The sequence below is a fragment of the Alligator mississippiensis genome, chromosome 3 (genome assembly GCF_030867095.1).
Source record: "Alligator mississippiensis isolate rAllMis1 chromosome 3, rAllMis1, whole genome shotgun sequence".
NCBI classification, from domain to species: Eukaryota; Metazoa; Chordata; order Crocodylia; family Alligatoridae; genus Alligator; species Alligator mississippiensis.
Genome location: NC_081826.1, coordinates 191,293,274 through 191,309,935, shown reverse-complemented (window position 1 = coordinate 191,309,935; position 16,662 = coordinate 191,293,274). Strand labels below are relative to the sequence as shown.

Genomic DNA, 16,662 nt, shown 5'->3' with positions numbered 1-16,662 from the left:
GGGTGTTTAGCAGTTGGGGCGAGCCTATTAATTGGCCCACCCCCATCACTATGCAAACAGTTATACTGCTTCCAGATTAGGAGGTAACCAGCCCAGAGCAGCGTTGCCTGTTTGAGTGTGCCACTGCCTAGCATGGTAAGTTCCCACTGCCGATCTAATAGAAGCAGACTAGGATCTAAGCGTAGTGATGCCAAAATTAGTTATCGAAATTCATATCTTGGCATCTAAATAAAAATAGCCTGTTGTTGGTAACTCTGAACACACTATCCTATTTAAATCAAAGGAGTTACAGCAGTTATGGACTGAGTGACCTTCAAATAAGGAGTAATAAAAGAGCACCTGTCAAATGCCCTGGGACTGAACACAGATTGTCAGACCCCCCACTTCAATTTCAAATGCAAAAAAACTATATAAATATAACTGATATTGGTAGACCCTGCACACAATCCTCAACGTTGAACATCACCACTGCTACTACCCAGCTGTCATCTCTTCACAAGTTAGTGAGAGAAGGTAGACATTGCAGCTTGTCCTAGGTCTGACAAACTTGGGTTGTTACAGATCTGGGGAAGAACCAAGGTCCAACAGCCCACAAGAGAAGGTCCCATCAGCCAGCCCTCTCTTCCACTGAAGGGACTTCACCTCAGGTACATCCGTCTGGCAGATAAAGCAGGTCACAGAGTATAGAATTAACATGGTCACACAAAGAGACTTTGGTTAATATCTGGGCCACCAAATTCTGCACTAGCAATGTTTTCAGAGTCCACTTAGGATGCCATGCCTGCAGAGCACATAACGTCAGCCTGATCTGGTGGTGACAGAGGCTTGGATAACTCGATGTGCAAAGATGCCAATTGCCAAGTGAGTTACAAGGAATAAGTGAGGAGAGAATCAGACCTGATATGTGGCTCAGGAGAGGAAAAGGAAGAGCAACCTAGATTTTTGACCAGTAGTCAGACAAAAAACACAGAAGTGAGTTTGCTGCAGGGGAAAAGGAGGACCAAATCTCTACTCATCCTGAAAGGTGCAACAGCACACAAAGCCAAGGGAAGAATAGAGGGAGTCAAGTAGGAGCTGAGGTCTTATATCCTCTTGGGTGCAGTCTCCTAGACCTTAAACATGCAATTTATATTTAATTATTTTAAATTGTTGTTTTTTTTTATATAGTTACTGTCTCTAGCTTGCCAGGCTCAGTAGGACTTAGCTACTCAGATAAAAGATATTCTGGACTGAAGGTGGAAGCTGACTGGAAATATCAGCAATGGAAATCACTGGATGCGGGACTTTCAATCAACTTTCAAACTGAAGAGCTAAGCTCTCTGTTACAACCAAATTTTGCTCTTCATAGAACTAGGGGTGGGAGCACTGCCAAATGTGGCTTTATACCACCTTTGCTTCCCCATCCTGTAGCTGATAAAGACAACGAAGCAGCTTTGGGTGCTGTAACTTACACCAACTGTTAATCACCAGCCATTCCCAAAGTATAAATACACACTCTTTAACTCTGACATAGCCCCAGCTTTATAATAGCTCCATGCTACATTTGGAATCCCCAGATCTGGAAGAGGTTAAAACAGCTTCCAGGTAATTAAGTGTTGCTGGAGTTGAGTGAAACAGTTGGACGAGGGCCCAGGGTCTCCTTCAATGGGTCCAAAATAATAGAAAGGAACATTTTGTCCTAGATGCTACCTGGCTTTGTCTTCTATTTAAAGGCGAGCTTTATGTTGTAAAGCCTTTTTTGCTGTAAAGAAGGCTTGAAAGTTTCAGGGAAACAGAGTGTTAATTTTTTTCCTTCCTTCTGTTATACCATAGAAATATCAGAAACAAAGTCTGAACTTCCCTTTTTTTTCCTGGAAGATTCATTAGAAGGCTCAGATTTGCACTGTGACTTTTCTCGGCCCCTTAACCAGATAGACAAAGGTGTTGATTCTCTAATTGCAATTCATTTGTGCCAGGTAAAATGGAGATAATTATACTCACCTTTATAAAGCACTGTAAGAGCTATGACTATGCATCACCAAATAAAGGTTAAGGTATTAATGGTGAATTATTTTTATTGTGGAAAATGAAGGAAGTTCATAGGTCTATTTCCAGTATTTTCTTTTCCCCCACAAACACACCTTTGTTTCAGGTTCAGAATATATTAATCCCATACAAATTTGGGTTAGGGCAATATACATTTTTATTAGCAATAAAATTTAGCATTTTCCTACTGATTATCCATAGACTTATGGATCTATAATCATTCACGTCACAGACAGAGAGCTGGGGGCTGAAACAGGATAATAACCTTCAAATCCCTTTCTCTAAGCACTCAGATCTTCCCTGTCAGCAAGATTAAGGCAGTCAGCAGCAGTCCCCATGTGTCTGTATCCCAGAACGAGCTTTAACAACGACTGGAGGTGGTGGCTTGAAGGGAGAGTAATGTGAAACTGCTGCTGTGCTTGATGCTTCTGAAGGAAAGAAAACAGCAGCACCCATCTCAGTGGTGAGAGTGGAGGTAGGGTTTGGCATTAGTTCTTTCATTAGTGGATGCAAAGGCAGGAGGAGGAGGGAGAACCACCATGCTGAAGTTTAACCGAAGAAGACAGTACCCATTCCAAAGTTATAAATTAAAGGAGACATCAGCAACAAATGATGTATCCCTGAAATCTGCCAATGAAGAAGATACAGAAAGGCTATCCTCAGACAAGCAGACCAGAGCTACATCAGGCTCTCAGCCCACATTACTTCTGGGACCTGAGGGGAACTACAACTATTATGTGGATGATGAGGAGGAAGAGGAGGAAGAATTCAAAGCGGTGGAAGATGAACAAAAGTTTCAACATATAGAATCATTTGAGGAGGTGCTCTCTTCATCAGTTCCCTTGCCCCCTGCCTCTCCCTCTGGAACAGAATCTCCTCTTCCTATTTCTTCTATACTGAACATAAACGTAGGTGGCCAAAGTTACCACCTCCCTTACCAGATAGTGGCCCTCTACCCCAAGACCCGTCTGGGCCGCTTGGCCACTTCCACTAACCGCCATTGCCAGCTGGGTCTGTGTGATGACTATGCTGCCCAGGCAGATGAGTACTTCTTTGACAGGGACCCAGCTGTCTTCCAACTGATATACAACTTCTATGCCTCCGGCGTGCTGCAGGTGAGGGATGAGCTGTGTCCTCGCAGCTACCTAGAGGAGTTGAGCTATTGGGGTGTGCGGCTCAAATACACCCCACGGTGCTGCCGCATCTGCTTTGAGGAGCGGCGTGATGAACTGACTGAGCAGCTGAAGGTGCAGAAGGAACTGCGTGCCCAGGCTGAGGCTCAGGAGAATGAGCAACTCTTCCGCCACATGCGTTACTATGGCCCTCAGCGCTGGCGCCTCTGGAACCTCATGGAGAAGCCGTTCTCCTCTGTCACCGCCAAGGTTATGGGGGTGGCTTCCAGCTTCTTTGTCCTCATCTCTGTGGTGGCACTGGCTCTCAACACAGTAGAGGAGATGCAACACGTGGACAGGAAAAGTGGAGAGACTCGCCCCCTGTTAGAACACGTAGAGACCTTCTGCATTGCTTTCTTCACACTGGAGTATGTGCTGCGGCTGGTCTCCACCCCCGACCTGCGCCGCTTTGCCAGCAGTGCACTCAATGTTGTGGACCTCGTTGCCATCCTGCCTCTTTATCTCCAGATGCTGCTGGAGTGCTTTACTGATGACGACCAGCCCCGAGGCCGGGGCTCCCTGCATGATTATGATATCGAGAAGGTGGGGCGGGTGGGCAAGGTGGGGCAAGTGCTGCGCATCATGCGCTTGATGAGGATCTTCCGCATCCTCAAGCTGGCTCGCCACTCCACTGGGCTACGTGCCTTCGGCTTCACCCTGCGCCAGTGCTACCAGCAGGTGGGCTGCCTCTTGCTCTTCATTGCCATGGGCATCTTTGCCTTCTCTGCCATGGTCTACAGCGTGGAACATGATGTCTCCAGCACCAACTTCACCAGCATCCCCCATGCATGGTGGTGGGCTGCCGTAAGTAACTACCTTGTGCCTTCCCATGTATCTAGCCACCCATCTCCTCCCCTCCCTTGCAAGAATCATTGCCTGTTCTGAGATCAAGCAGGGCAGGCTCAGATATCTGAACATCTGCTCAGAATTCGGAGTTCACAGGCACATGCTCACCTCTCCTGAAAGCTCAAATCTGGTGCAAGTGCTTCAGTGTATAAGCAGTGCTGAAATAGGCTGGGTTTCTGCGGCTATACCACACACACAGTTGCCCATTAAAGACCAAGGTAGGGGGACTGGTGGATGGGAGGGGAAGCATACCACTGTATTTCCACTCTCAGCACTGTCAGATGGTATATGTATCACTTAGCAGGTTGCTGATAATATTTTGTGATCGGTACATTCCAGTGGAATTTGTAAGCAATTGCCTGACAAGCATGTAGCCAGGATAATAGAAGGTTTTTTCTGATTATACCTCTCAAAATTTAAACCCTCACAAAGTTTATAGAAGTCAAAAATGGCTTGAGATGCTTGGCCCTAGAAAATGTTATGTAGCAAGCAATTGTCCTCCATTATTTTTGCAGGTTGGTAGTGTCTCTGCAACACACACAAAATGGCATTTTGTTGTTATTTAGACTATACCAACAGTGGACAAAAAATGCATAGGGTAGGGGACAAGATAGCTGAAGGGATTGGTAAGGGACAGAGAGCCTTTTATATGTAGGTCATGGGTTTAAATCCAACCTAGGTCAGAAGACTGAAGGTTGTAACCACTGTGGTCTTTTGTAGCCCATTTAGAAAAATAGCAAATAGCTAGTCCCAGTCCCATTTTGAGTGAACATAGGTTCATATTACACAGTCATTACAGGAAGGATTCTTGACAGTCTCAGCTGAGGCCAAGGACTGAGCAGATATGCAGAGCCTGTGAGAGAAATTTGAAAGCCCAGTACATCCTGGCTGGGGGACCTCCACCAACCATTTTGGAGACTGACAACATCCTGGCTGCAAGAGGTGGGGGCGCCCTGCCCCTTTCTATTTTGAAAATAGAAAATAGAGAAGAATCTGATTTTGGGGCTTTCCTTGGGCTTGGTGGCCTTGTACAACAATAAATCCATTCCTACCACCTGCCTCTCATAGGTCCTGCAGACATGAGTGTTGACCTGCCTGCTCATCGTGAGATTTTGGCTCTCTGGATGAGATCTGAGGAGCACTGTCAGCTATGCATGTCAGCTATATGTAGCTACCTTAAAATCCCTTTGGTGTTGGACTGTAATTAAACCAGATGTGTTGTGCATTTCTTTTAATCGTAGTGCACATCACTTTATGGTTTGCTTTTTAATTACTGGAAAAGTTAAAACTAACAAATAGTCATAGAATCATAGGAAAGTAGGGGTGGAAAGGACCTCCTGAGGTCATCCAGTACAGGTCCCTGCTCAAGGCAGGATCATCCCTGACTAAACCATCCCAGCCAAGTGCCTGTCTAACCTGCTCTTGAAAACTTCCAGGGAGGAAGAGCCCACAACTTCTCTAGGTAGCCTGTTCCAATGCTTGACCACACAAATAAAACTTTCAGAAGAAAAATGCAACATAAATAAAAATCATTTAAAACTGGCTTCATTTTTATTTGGCTTCCTGTGGTAGTTCCCAGATAGGACCTGTAGGCATGGATCACATTCTTCTCATTTTCATGATTAAATGTTTGAGGAATAATATGGTGAGTGTTAGGGAAGAAAAGATCTTCCCTTTGAGAATTGGCCAGCAGAACAAAATTGCTATAAAATGACAGCTCTCTCATTATCCTCTGAGAGCTGTGATGTTGCAGCACAGTGCATGCTGAGTTGTCTCCCTAGAGGGAGAAGCACCAGTCAGTCATGGTAATGATAGACATTGCAGGTGCTGAACGAGGAAACAAAGGATCCAGGTCTTAGCTGCACACAGTATTTGCTGGGAGATGTTCCAGGGAGACAGGTGCAAAGGTTCTGCTAGCAAATAAATCCCTGACCCTACAGCCAGGCTTATTCCAATACCAGGCACTGTAGCTTCAGGGCTACTCCATTACACAGCAACCACCAAGAAGCCTTGGGCTGGCTAAAACCAGCCAAAGCATAGCAATGCTCTGAATGACTAAAACTACTTAGGGTCCACTACTGCAGTCCTTTCTGCTGTGTTAAACCCTTATTCATGCAAGTAGGAAGGGTTGAATTCAATATAAAGAAGTATGTGAAAAAGGGTAACTCATATCCTGTCAAGCATTGGCAGGACAGCATTTTAGGGTGCAAGCTGTAATGGCATGGTATAATCAAAGCAGCCAGCCTCAAGGCAGCACCATTCTGAACACAGTCCTGGAAGCAACTCAGACCTTTGGACGTAGTCGACACTCCCTCGTCCCGGTTAGCGTAGCAGCCATAGAGTGGTGCTGTGTATGAGTTAGTGACCTCTGCAGATCTAACGATCCCAAGTACAACATCTTGTTCATGTGACTGAATGGTACGCTTCATAGAAAGGTGCCCCGTAGCTAAGAAAGAGCAGCTACATACACACAGCACTGCAGAAGACAAATTTGTAGGGGCACACCAGTCAAGATTTTTTGGCCAATACCAATGGCCGATTATTAACCAGCCATATTGGCTGATACTGATCTGATAGCCAATATGCAGCTCAGCAGCTTGGAGAGCAACATCAAGATGGTAAGTCTGTGGTGGGGGGGGAGGGAAAAGGTATGGGGGGGTGCAGATTGAGGGCCCCATGGTGAGGAAGGTAATGGGGCTGGGCAGGGGAAGGTGCTGCCCGGCCAGGGCAGGGCAGGGTGCAGGACAGAGCCACAGGTGGCTCATCTGCCCTCATCTGGGGTCATGCGCCCCTCATGAATTTGTGCATGGGGCAAGGGCAGGCTGCCTGCTGTGGGCTCAGGGCCAGGGGCTGCTCTGGCCTCTTCCCAGCAGGGGTGGGGAGTGGGGGGGCTGGGTCAGGGCAAGGAGTGGGGCAGTGCAGGGAGGGGAGGGCTATTTTTGGGGTGTCTGTAGCCCACACTGTAGTCCTGCTCCCAGTGCTGCAACCGCCTGCACTGGCCCCACCTTCTCTGAGCCCAGCCCCAGCCCAGCCCCGGCAGGAAGAGGCTAGTGCAGCCCCAGGCCCTGAGCCTGCAGTGGGCAGCCCACCCTTGTCCCACACACAAATCTGGGGGGCACATGCCCCCCATTTCTCCCCGGGGTGTGTGCAACAGCAGGAGCCCCACCCCCTCCCCCTATGCCCCTGGATGAGCCACCTGCAGCTCCATGCCGTAACCTGCCCCAGCCTGGGGGCCCCATTCACTCCAGCACCTGGCCCTGCTCCACTCCCTTCCTCACCTTGGGGACCTTGGTTTCCCACCCCTCACACCTCTTCCCCCCAACAGATTTACTGGCCAGATGCTGGTCTCCAAGCTGCCCAGCTGCATTTCTGGCTGTGTGCATGCTGCAACTGCATGCATGCACATAGCATTTATCGTGACATTATTAGCTACACGGGCCAAAAAAGCTGATTGCCAATAATGTCAATTTTACTTTTATCTGGGCCAATCTGATATGGATTGATATAGTAGTGCACCTCTACAAATTAGTTTCACCTTTCAATGGAGGACACTGTCTAGATTGACCTGGGACTAATTTTTTTAATTTAGGAAGAAGGTCCCATTTCAAGCAGCCCCCAAGGACATTAGGACACAACCCTGTCATGTAGATGTATATCCCAGAAAATTCAGGATGGTTGGTTGCTTTGGGCCTGGTTCTTTTTTAAACCAATACAATATAGTAAACAATAAACCACACCACTTTAAATAGTGTGGTGCTATTCTTGGGCATATACAAAAACTGATTATTCTCCCTGAATTCTCCTGTGCAATCTAAAAGTGAATGTCAGTGGAATAGGACCTTATCACAGATAATGATCTTGTACTGGCTACTGCAGATAAACATCTTGCTTTCATCTCAGTATTTATTTTTGGAGATATTTATCCTGTATTAACATTCAAATCCAGTAACTTAATTTCCATTAAACCAAACAACTAATCCCCTTAGGCTGCATGAAGCACCAGGTGTATCCTAGAAATGTATTTATCCAGGGCAGTCTCATGTATCCTTCTGCTTCATTCATATGACATAATATTCTATTTGAAATAAGAGAGGACAGTCTACTGTACCCAGTGACCTTTTCAAAATTACTCTAGCACTAGAACCACAGGAACACTGTGCTGGGGTTACATCTTCCTGTGTTCTGTTTATTTCTGGTAGCGTGTACAATTATTAGACCTCTACACAGACCCACAGAGACCGTCTTACAGTGAAAGAGTGAAATAAATTCCTTGACCTGTGAATGATTCATTAAATAAAAATCACCCAAAAGCAGAATAGAGAGTGCCAAGCTGCGTAGAATTACAAATTATTCTTGCCATAGAAAATCAACTCCAAACAGAGAAAAAAATAGTGTATATTAACAAAACTTAATTTAAAGAATGAAAACATGCATAGCAGAAATAGACTTTTAATAAATCCTTGGTATTCAACTGGTTGGAGTGCGTCATGCATCTTTACTATCCATAGAGCCAAGTATTTGGACAGCAAGAACTCAGCATGACTTTTTTTTTTTTAATTGTTGAAGTCTTCTGTGTCAGGATAAAAGACAGCATTTAACACTACTGTCATCACTGTATTATGGCAAGACAAAAATGCAAATGAAAAGATACATTCATTAAGGACTCAGAACATTTTTTAGAAATATAATGCTGGAAGGAATCCCAAGGTCATCTAGTCCAAACCCCTGTACAAATATAAGATGCCCCATACCTAAACCACACTGAACACATATATAGCCAGCCTCTTCTCAAAAACTTCCAATGAAGGAGGTTCCACAACTTCCCCAAGGCAGCCTGCTCTGTTGTCCTATTGTTCTTCAGGTAGGAAGTTCTTTCTGAGATTTAATCTAAAGCAGCTTTGCTGAAGTTTTAAACCCATTGTTTTGTGTCCCACCCTCAGGGCTAAGGGGACAGTTGTCCTCACTCTTCTTTATGGCAGCCTTCCAAACATTTGAAAACGGTTATTATGTCTCCCCTTAATCTCCTTTTCTCTGAATGAAACATACCTAGTTTATATCTCAGCTCTTCCTCATATAACCTGTATTCAAGCTCCTTAATCATTTTTTGTCTCTCACTTCTGGATCCTTTCTAGTTTCTTTTAATTCTTCTTAAAATCAGGAGCTCAGAATGGCAAACAAATACTCCAGCTGAGGCCTAACTAGCATTGAGTAAAGTGGTATTATCACTTTCCATGTCTTGCATACAGTGTTTCTATTAATACAACCTGTATTACATTTGCTTTCTTGTGACAGCATCCCATTGCAGATTTCTTGAGTTTGTGATCCACTAAAACCCACAGATCCTTTTCAGTAATGCTACTACCTACTCCCCCATTCCGTATTTGTTACTTTCTTTAATATAGGCAGCACTAAAATTGGTCTTTATTTAAATTTCATTTGGCGGTTCTATAATCTAGTTCTCTAGTTAAACAAGAGCCTTTTGAATTTGAACCTATCCTCCCCCCCAAAGTGTTTGTAGTCCCTCTCCAAGTTTTCTGTCCTCTGCATATTTGATCAGGACACGCTCTATTACTGCATTAAAGGAATTAATAAAAATGTTAAACAGCATTAGACTTAGAAGAGATACCTATGGAGGGCCTATTTGAAACCTACCGTTTTGACATTGATCCACATACTCTTTCCTTGCAGTTATTCAGCCAATTATATTTCCACCTAGCAGTAATTCTATCTAGCACAAATTTCTCCAATTTACTTATGAGAATGTCATGTGGAACTATGTCTAAGGACTTATTAGAGTCCACATATATCTTCAGCATTACCTTCATCCACAAAACTAGTCACCCTTCCAAAAAAAGAAAACACATCAGAAGAATGCATTGCATTCAAATGATGGTCAAGCTTGGTTTGGCATGACTTCTTTTTAAGAAACCCACGCTGTCTACTAGATATCATCCCTTCTTCCTCCAGGTGATTGATAAAATGATGGCAGGAGTCACATTTTCACATGCTATAGTGATGCCCGCAACTCAATTATTTCCCAAACAAACAAAAAAAAACAGCTTTAAACTGATACAATTAAAAAGGCTAAAGATTAAGCTGAATTCTGGTATCAAAAGATTTCCCAGATACCAAAACACACAAGCTAAAATACTCAGGGGAAGTTCTATATAGACTGCACTCCCCTGTGCCTATAATACATCAGACAGCTGAACAGAAAAGATAATAAAAATCATCATTAAAACATTTCAGGACCATACCCTTCAGCAAAAGTTTTGAATAGTGTACAAGAATCTCTTACATATTTTCTTAGAGTCATTTCCTTTTTAAGACATGAAATCTGACCTGATGGGCCATTTATTTGTAAAGTACAAATGTGACAATGTATTTCACTGTTAGATGGTGCTTTTTGTGTCTCATATCTTCACTTAAGCCACACTCACCACTCAGACACAGCAGAGAGGAAAAGGAGAAATTCACCTCACAGCCTCTGCCTACAATGCTCAAGTTATTAGCCACTACTGTGGGAAAGTACACTGAAGTGTAAAACAGAGGCCAATCCAAAATGGAGTAAAGGCACAGGGATGTAGGATGACTTCAGTGCAGCCATTACTCCAACTAGTTGTATGGGGCGTTAGGGTCAGCAGATGTGTGCTATCAGGGATATGCATTAGGGCTGTGCAAGCCTTCAGTCCCTGATTTGATTCAGTGGAGATTCGACCCGATTCGATGGCTGAATTTCTAAATCTGAATCAAATCAGAGGACCCTTTAATCTCTCTGAATTGAATCGGAACCGTTCGAATCAGTTCAGAAAGATTCAGCAATCTGGACATAGACACAGCTTTAAATGTTTTTTCTACATACCTCTAGTTGGCAGGTGGTTCATGAATGCTGCGATGCTGCGGCGCATGGAGTGTCCCACAGAAGTGCAGAGGGCTCCCCAGCACGCTCGGCAGCAGGCCCAGAACTGGACCAGAAGCACTTCCAGTTCACTTCTGGGTCCTCCAGGGATCACGTGGGGGGCCCCCCTGTGCCCTCCCCGGCTCAGTGACTGGTGCCTTCTGCGTCTGGGGGGGCACTCGGGGTCCCCCTGTGGCGGATTGCCGAGGCGGGGGGGGGTGCAGAGGGCCTCCCAGCACACTCCCTGGCAGACCCAGTGGACTGGAATTACTTCCGGTCCACTTCTGGGTTCGCTGCCGAGCACGTGGAAGGCCCCTCCACACTCCTGTGGGATGCTCCACCTGCCCCAGCATCTCAGCATTCACAAGCTGTGCTGGTACCTTGAGGTATGTAAACATTTAAAGCTATGTCTATGTCCGAATTGCTGATTCTCCAAATCAGCATCAAATCTTCAGATTTGGATTCAGCAGAACTGAATCAGGGATAGTGATCCGAATCAACGAATCAAAATCACTGTCACCAATTCGGGCCGAATCCAAATCAAATAGGGCCTGCTGCTTCACACACCCCTAATATGCATCCACTTCCTAGGATCAACCAAACAGTACTTTCCTGGAAGGGCTCCATATAGCTAGATCAAATTCTTCCTGCAGCACCCATTAAAAACAGGAGACCTTCCTGACTCATGCCTGATTAATATTGTAATTAATTATGTGAGAGGATTTTTCATGATCTGGAATTTTTTAGAAGCTAGAAAGTAAACTGGATAGCCAATATATAATTACACAAGTCTGTAATGCAATAAAGTGTAAAATATGCCTTAAATACCTGTGCTGAAAATCTCCACTCCCTGTACAAAGGTGGATCGGTTAAAGGAAGATATTTCTACACCTTTCTTTTGATGCTAAAAAGAATTCTGATTTACTTATAGGTCAGCATCTCTACAGTGGGATATGGAGACGTGTGTCCAGAAACTCACCTCGGCCGCCTGTTCGCTTTCCTCTGCATTGCTTTTGGAATAATTCTGAATGGAATGCCCATTTCTATCCTCTACAACAAATTCTCAGACTATTACAGCAAGCTGAAGGCTTATGAGTATACAGCTATAAGGAAGGAAAGAGGGAAGGTGAACTTCAGACGAAGAGCTATGAAGAAAATGTCAGAATGTTGTGGAGAAAGCACAAATCATTTACCAAGATGTTATTAGGGCTCTGTAAAATATAAAGGGACAAATGAAGATAAAGTAACAATCCTGAAAGGAAAAGGAAAATACTTAAGGTAAAATCTATTTTGAAAAGGTTTGCCTTTTTAAAATCAGAGCTCTAGATTGCTCCTGTTTCATCTCAGCTTCTTTTAGCTGGTGCTTTACTACAGAAGCAATGCTCCCAATTTATGTGCGAGACTCAAGAGAAAATGATACTCTATGGATTATCCAGTTGGAGGATCTGAGAATGGTACATCTGGAACATGGATGTAACACAATGTTGTATATGCATCTTACAATGGCTTGAACCAAAGGAAACAGAATATTCACTGTCTGCTGCTCAACTGGTGGGATGTTCCTACTCAAAAAAAAGTAAACCAGTATGGAGTGGAAAAAAAAGACAATATATTTTTTGTATTGCAGAAATCATTGTGTATTAGAGTTTAAAAAGACAGAGGAAACATATAGTGTGTACCCTTTACAGTGATATTAATTGCTACTGCACATAAATGACTTCTACATTCCTTACTTTTTTGTGGTTGTTCTTTTTTATGGCATAAAATATATGATTCAATTTGCCAATACTATTTTTAATGCAGCCTTGCAAAGTTGAATTCACTCCTTTACTCAGAGTGGAGAGAATACTGGACTTTTCCCCTCCCTTTTCCACTAGTATCCTCCAGAATGGCAAAGAAACTGAGTAAATGTGGGGCCTGAATTGGTAAATCTCTGCAATACTTTTGTAAGACCATGTTAATGCACATTTTTTTAGGAATACTGATGTAAACTACACTTATTTTATATAAGCAACAATGTTTAATGCACACATCTGCTATTAGTGTATTACAAGTAATAAATGATTTGTTGTGGTATAAAGGCAGGTTAAAATAAAATTTGGAAAAAGCAGCCAAAATTAAAATCATGATTAATAGGAAGTTTTCTTCCAAAGGATTCTATTAATAGTTCTGCCAATTGTTTTGCAAGTATACTTTTAAAACAAGATAATTTTCAGTCTGTCTAAGTATTTGACACAATTGTAACAAGCAGAGATACATGCCTACATTTATCCTGTTGATAAAGTCATAAAACACACAAGGGACCCAATTCTGCCACCCCCCAACTCACATTCAGTAATATTTCATTTCATAAGCAGGTCATTTGGAACCAATGAGACTGTGTAGCAAGGTTTAACTCCCCTGACTAAAGGGAACAGAGTCCAAGCCTGAATGTGTCTGTTACAGATAACTACAAATCAAATGGGTTTAGAGTTTTATGGTATTATTTTGCTGGCTACAGGGAATATTATCTCTATATAAAATAAATTATAAGGAATTTAACATAGGGATAAGAACACTAATCTGAAAGCTGAAAATGTGTATTCAGTTAGATCATTTGGTAAATAAATACCGGAACTGATAGGTACAGGGGGACTTTAAACAGGAGACATGGAGCAAGAAATCAGATCTTTAGAGGATATAATGATGACTGCTGCCATCAAGGACTGCTATTCTGCAGAACAGTCATTTGTTAGCAAAATAACCTAACAATAAACATGCATCTTTAAATTTTTGATCCTTCAGTTGCTGTCTGCATTATACTGCTGAATGTAAATTGCCAGATTCATATCTTTTAGTCACACTGGAGACATTAGCATGAGGCAATCTTTCAACCAGCCAAGAGAGAAAAAACAGACTAACTCTGCCATAGCCACGACAATTAAAACTTTGTATCAAATATGAGAATCTACCAATGCAGATGAGTAAATTAGCAACCAACTTGCTTTCCTCCCTCCAGACAAACATGTTTTAAACCCATCTGTCATTTTTATACTCCAAAAATGGCAGACAAAGCATTATGTGCTGAAAAGAAATGTTAAAGCCTAGGGTGTCTTTAAAGTATAATCCAGCATTGTGCAATGTGTGTTTGCTTTCTTTGTTAGCAGGTGCAGCAAGGGAACTGGTACCCATTGAAAAAGAGCCTGCCTTCACCTGGGATTTTCCTTCCCAATCCATCATTCTTTAATCCCAGCCACATAAAGATTACCCATGCTGTAGAGACCTTGCATTTCTAGGGAATCAAAGTTTGGCTTTCAGATTGCAAATTTTGTAAGTGAACAAAATTGCCAGAACCACCTGTATCCCATTTTCAAGTGATTTAGGGCTAGATTTGCAGACCTGAGGAAGAACGTCTTACATTTAAAAGCTCGTTTAACTTTATCCCAACTACATAGTTGGTCCAATAAAATACAGCACCCTAAGAAATCCTTGCCTCTCAAAGGAATTCTAGGCATCTTGCTGCCTAAGGAAATACATAAGCAAGCTAGGGGCCTAAAGCCAGCTAAATCCTGTCTAACAGCCCTTGTTGGTACCCAAGTCCAAATTTTAGATATGCAAAACACCTGCTCCTATGCCTCCTGATCCCACTTAGATGCCTAAAGGTCTGCCTCTGAGCATACCAGAACTGTACATATCTATACAGTACTGAGCAGGTAGGCACTTAATTTAGACTCAAACATAAGCCATGTTGAGATACACAGGTGAGGTATTCCATCCATCTCACCTGCAGGACCCCAGCAGGCATTCTCAGAGCACAACTAGCAAAACAATGAGGGAGGGTGGGTTGGGGTGGGGAGAGGGAAGATGGGAAGAGGACGCTGCCATCTATTTATTAAATACAGCCCACTTCAAGGATGTGGGAGACTCAGCTTTAAATTCCCCACTCTGCCTAAAGGGATTAAAATATGCCCCCTCACCTCCCTGTGGAGTGCTCTAACCTCTAGACCTTTGGGTAATTTGGGCTGGAATACTTAAGTATCAATTGGATGAGAGCATGAGAATGACTCTATATCCAGTGTTTCTGGCATTCATGTAGGAAAGGGTAGATGTGGACTCTGGTCCCTGTGCCTATTAATATTTATTACAAAATACTTAAGCATGCACTGGGACAAGGGCTAGAATCCAGGCCTCCCCTCATCCCGCAGCCTTTCATAACCACAAAGCCAAAACATCTTGGCTACACATTCTCTCCCTCTCCTCTCCCCACATCCCAGCCCAAGGCTTCTTTAATTATTCCATGCAAAACAGAGCAGCTGCAACAGGAAGGATGAAAAAAGATCCACCTGCAGCCTGGTGTATTGAGCATGCACCTGCATGGCAGGCAGAGGTATAGCTAGCAAATTTGTTACCTTGGGCAGGAATGTTTGCAAGCACTAGACACTACATGTGGGCAAGGAGTGGGGCTGCAGAGTGCTGAGCCCTGTGGGATGATGCTGGTGTTCCCTCTAAATTGAAGCCTGGGGCTGATGCCCTGCATGCCCTACCATACTTATGCTACTGATGGTAGGCAATATAGATCCTGCTTTGCTCAGACATGAGAGCACAAGTTAGATTGACAGGTCTTAATTGTGTGCTGCTAGTGACCTTTCTACCATTTTTTGATGATTTTAGCCAAAATAACTTATTTATCTTACTTCCTTGATTGTATTCTCAAGGGTTTCCATGAGGGTACCTAATATACTTAACCTTGTTAAATATGAAAGTTACTTATCCAGTGTGAAGGGCCTTAAAAAAGCATACAGTGCAACCTTCATTACTTGCAAGCTATAGGGAACACACAGATAACGGAACAGGAAATTTTATTGCAAGGAGCAGGATATCACAGGAAAAGGTGATCAGATACTGTGGAGATGGGCACCTCATGAGAACTCAGATAGATGTCCTTGCTTTGTATCACTGGGAGTTTGAAGTAGTTACAGCTTTTGTTCCTTTCCCCCTTGCCCCTCAACATTATGAAATGGAAATTCTGTCCTGTACACATGACCATGTTTGAGTCTGTTGCATTTTAACTAGTTACAAATACTAACAAGCCCCTGAGGGAGATGGAAAATACAGACTGTCAATATGTTTCAAGCTTAGTGAACATCTCTTCTTGAGTAGGCAAGGAAGCAGCTTGCATAGAAAATGAACTGGTTCTTCAGTTTAGGATAATTGCTCACCCCTCATTTTAGACCTGGGGTATTAAAAAAAAGGACACATCTCCAAAGTTTCTGTCCCTACATTAAGGATTAAAGAGATACCCCGGTTGGAAAGCGGTTTTGCACAGATGCTTGTTTTAAAAGAACAACACTCTCTAGATGCAATTAAGCAGCTAAAATTTACTTTCCTAATTTAGAAATATAGCTGCTGAAGGGTTAGCTACAGAACAAAAGCAGTTTAATGGGCAGCTGGTATTATTCCCATGCCTCTAAGGCAAATAGTACTACTCTGTCTTAAGCAATGTGTCATTTCAGTTCTAAGGATTATAAGATACGTAGAAAAGTTCAAATGAAAAATAAAGGGGTGGCATCTAAATCTCATATGATGAAAGTTTCTTCTTTTATATTAAAAGCAATGTTATTATCTTTGTTCTGTTTTGTCATAATATAAACTAATATTTAGTTCATTTTTATTAACATCTTGATTCATTAGACACATTATGCAATATACAACAGTAATTCAGCTCTTTAATTTGGATTACTA

General features: G+C 43.0%; 1 protein-coding gene across 1 annotated transcript; it reads left to right on the top strand.

Moving 5' to 3' along the window:
• Positions 1-2,564: 2,564 nt before the first annotated feature.
• Positions 2,565-12,728, top strand: KCNV2 (potassium voltage-gated channel modifier subfamily V member 2). Its single transcript, XM_006263332.3, has 2 exons — positions 2,565-4,001; positions 11,873-12,728. The coding sequence occupies exons 1-2, from the start codon at positions 2,565-2,567 to the stop codon at positions 12,146-12,148; spliced, it is 1,713 nt and encodes a 570-aa protein (XP_006263394.1). The 3' UTR covers positions 12,149-12,728.
• Positions 12,729-16,662: the final 3,934 nt, after the last annotated feature.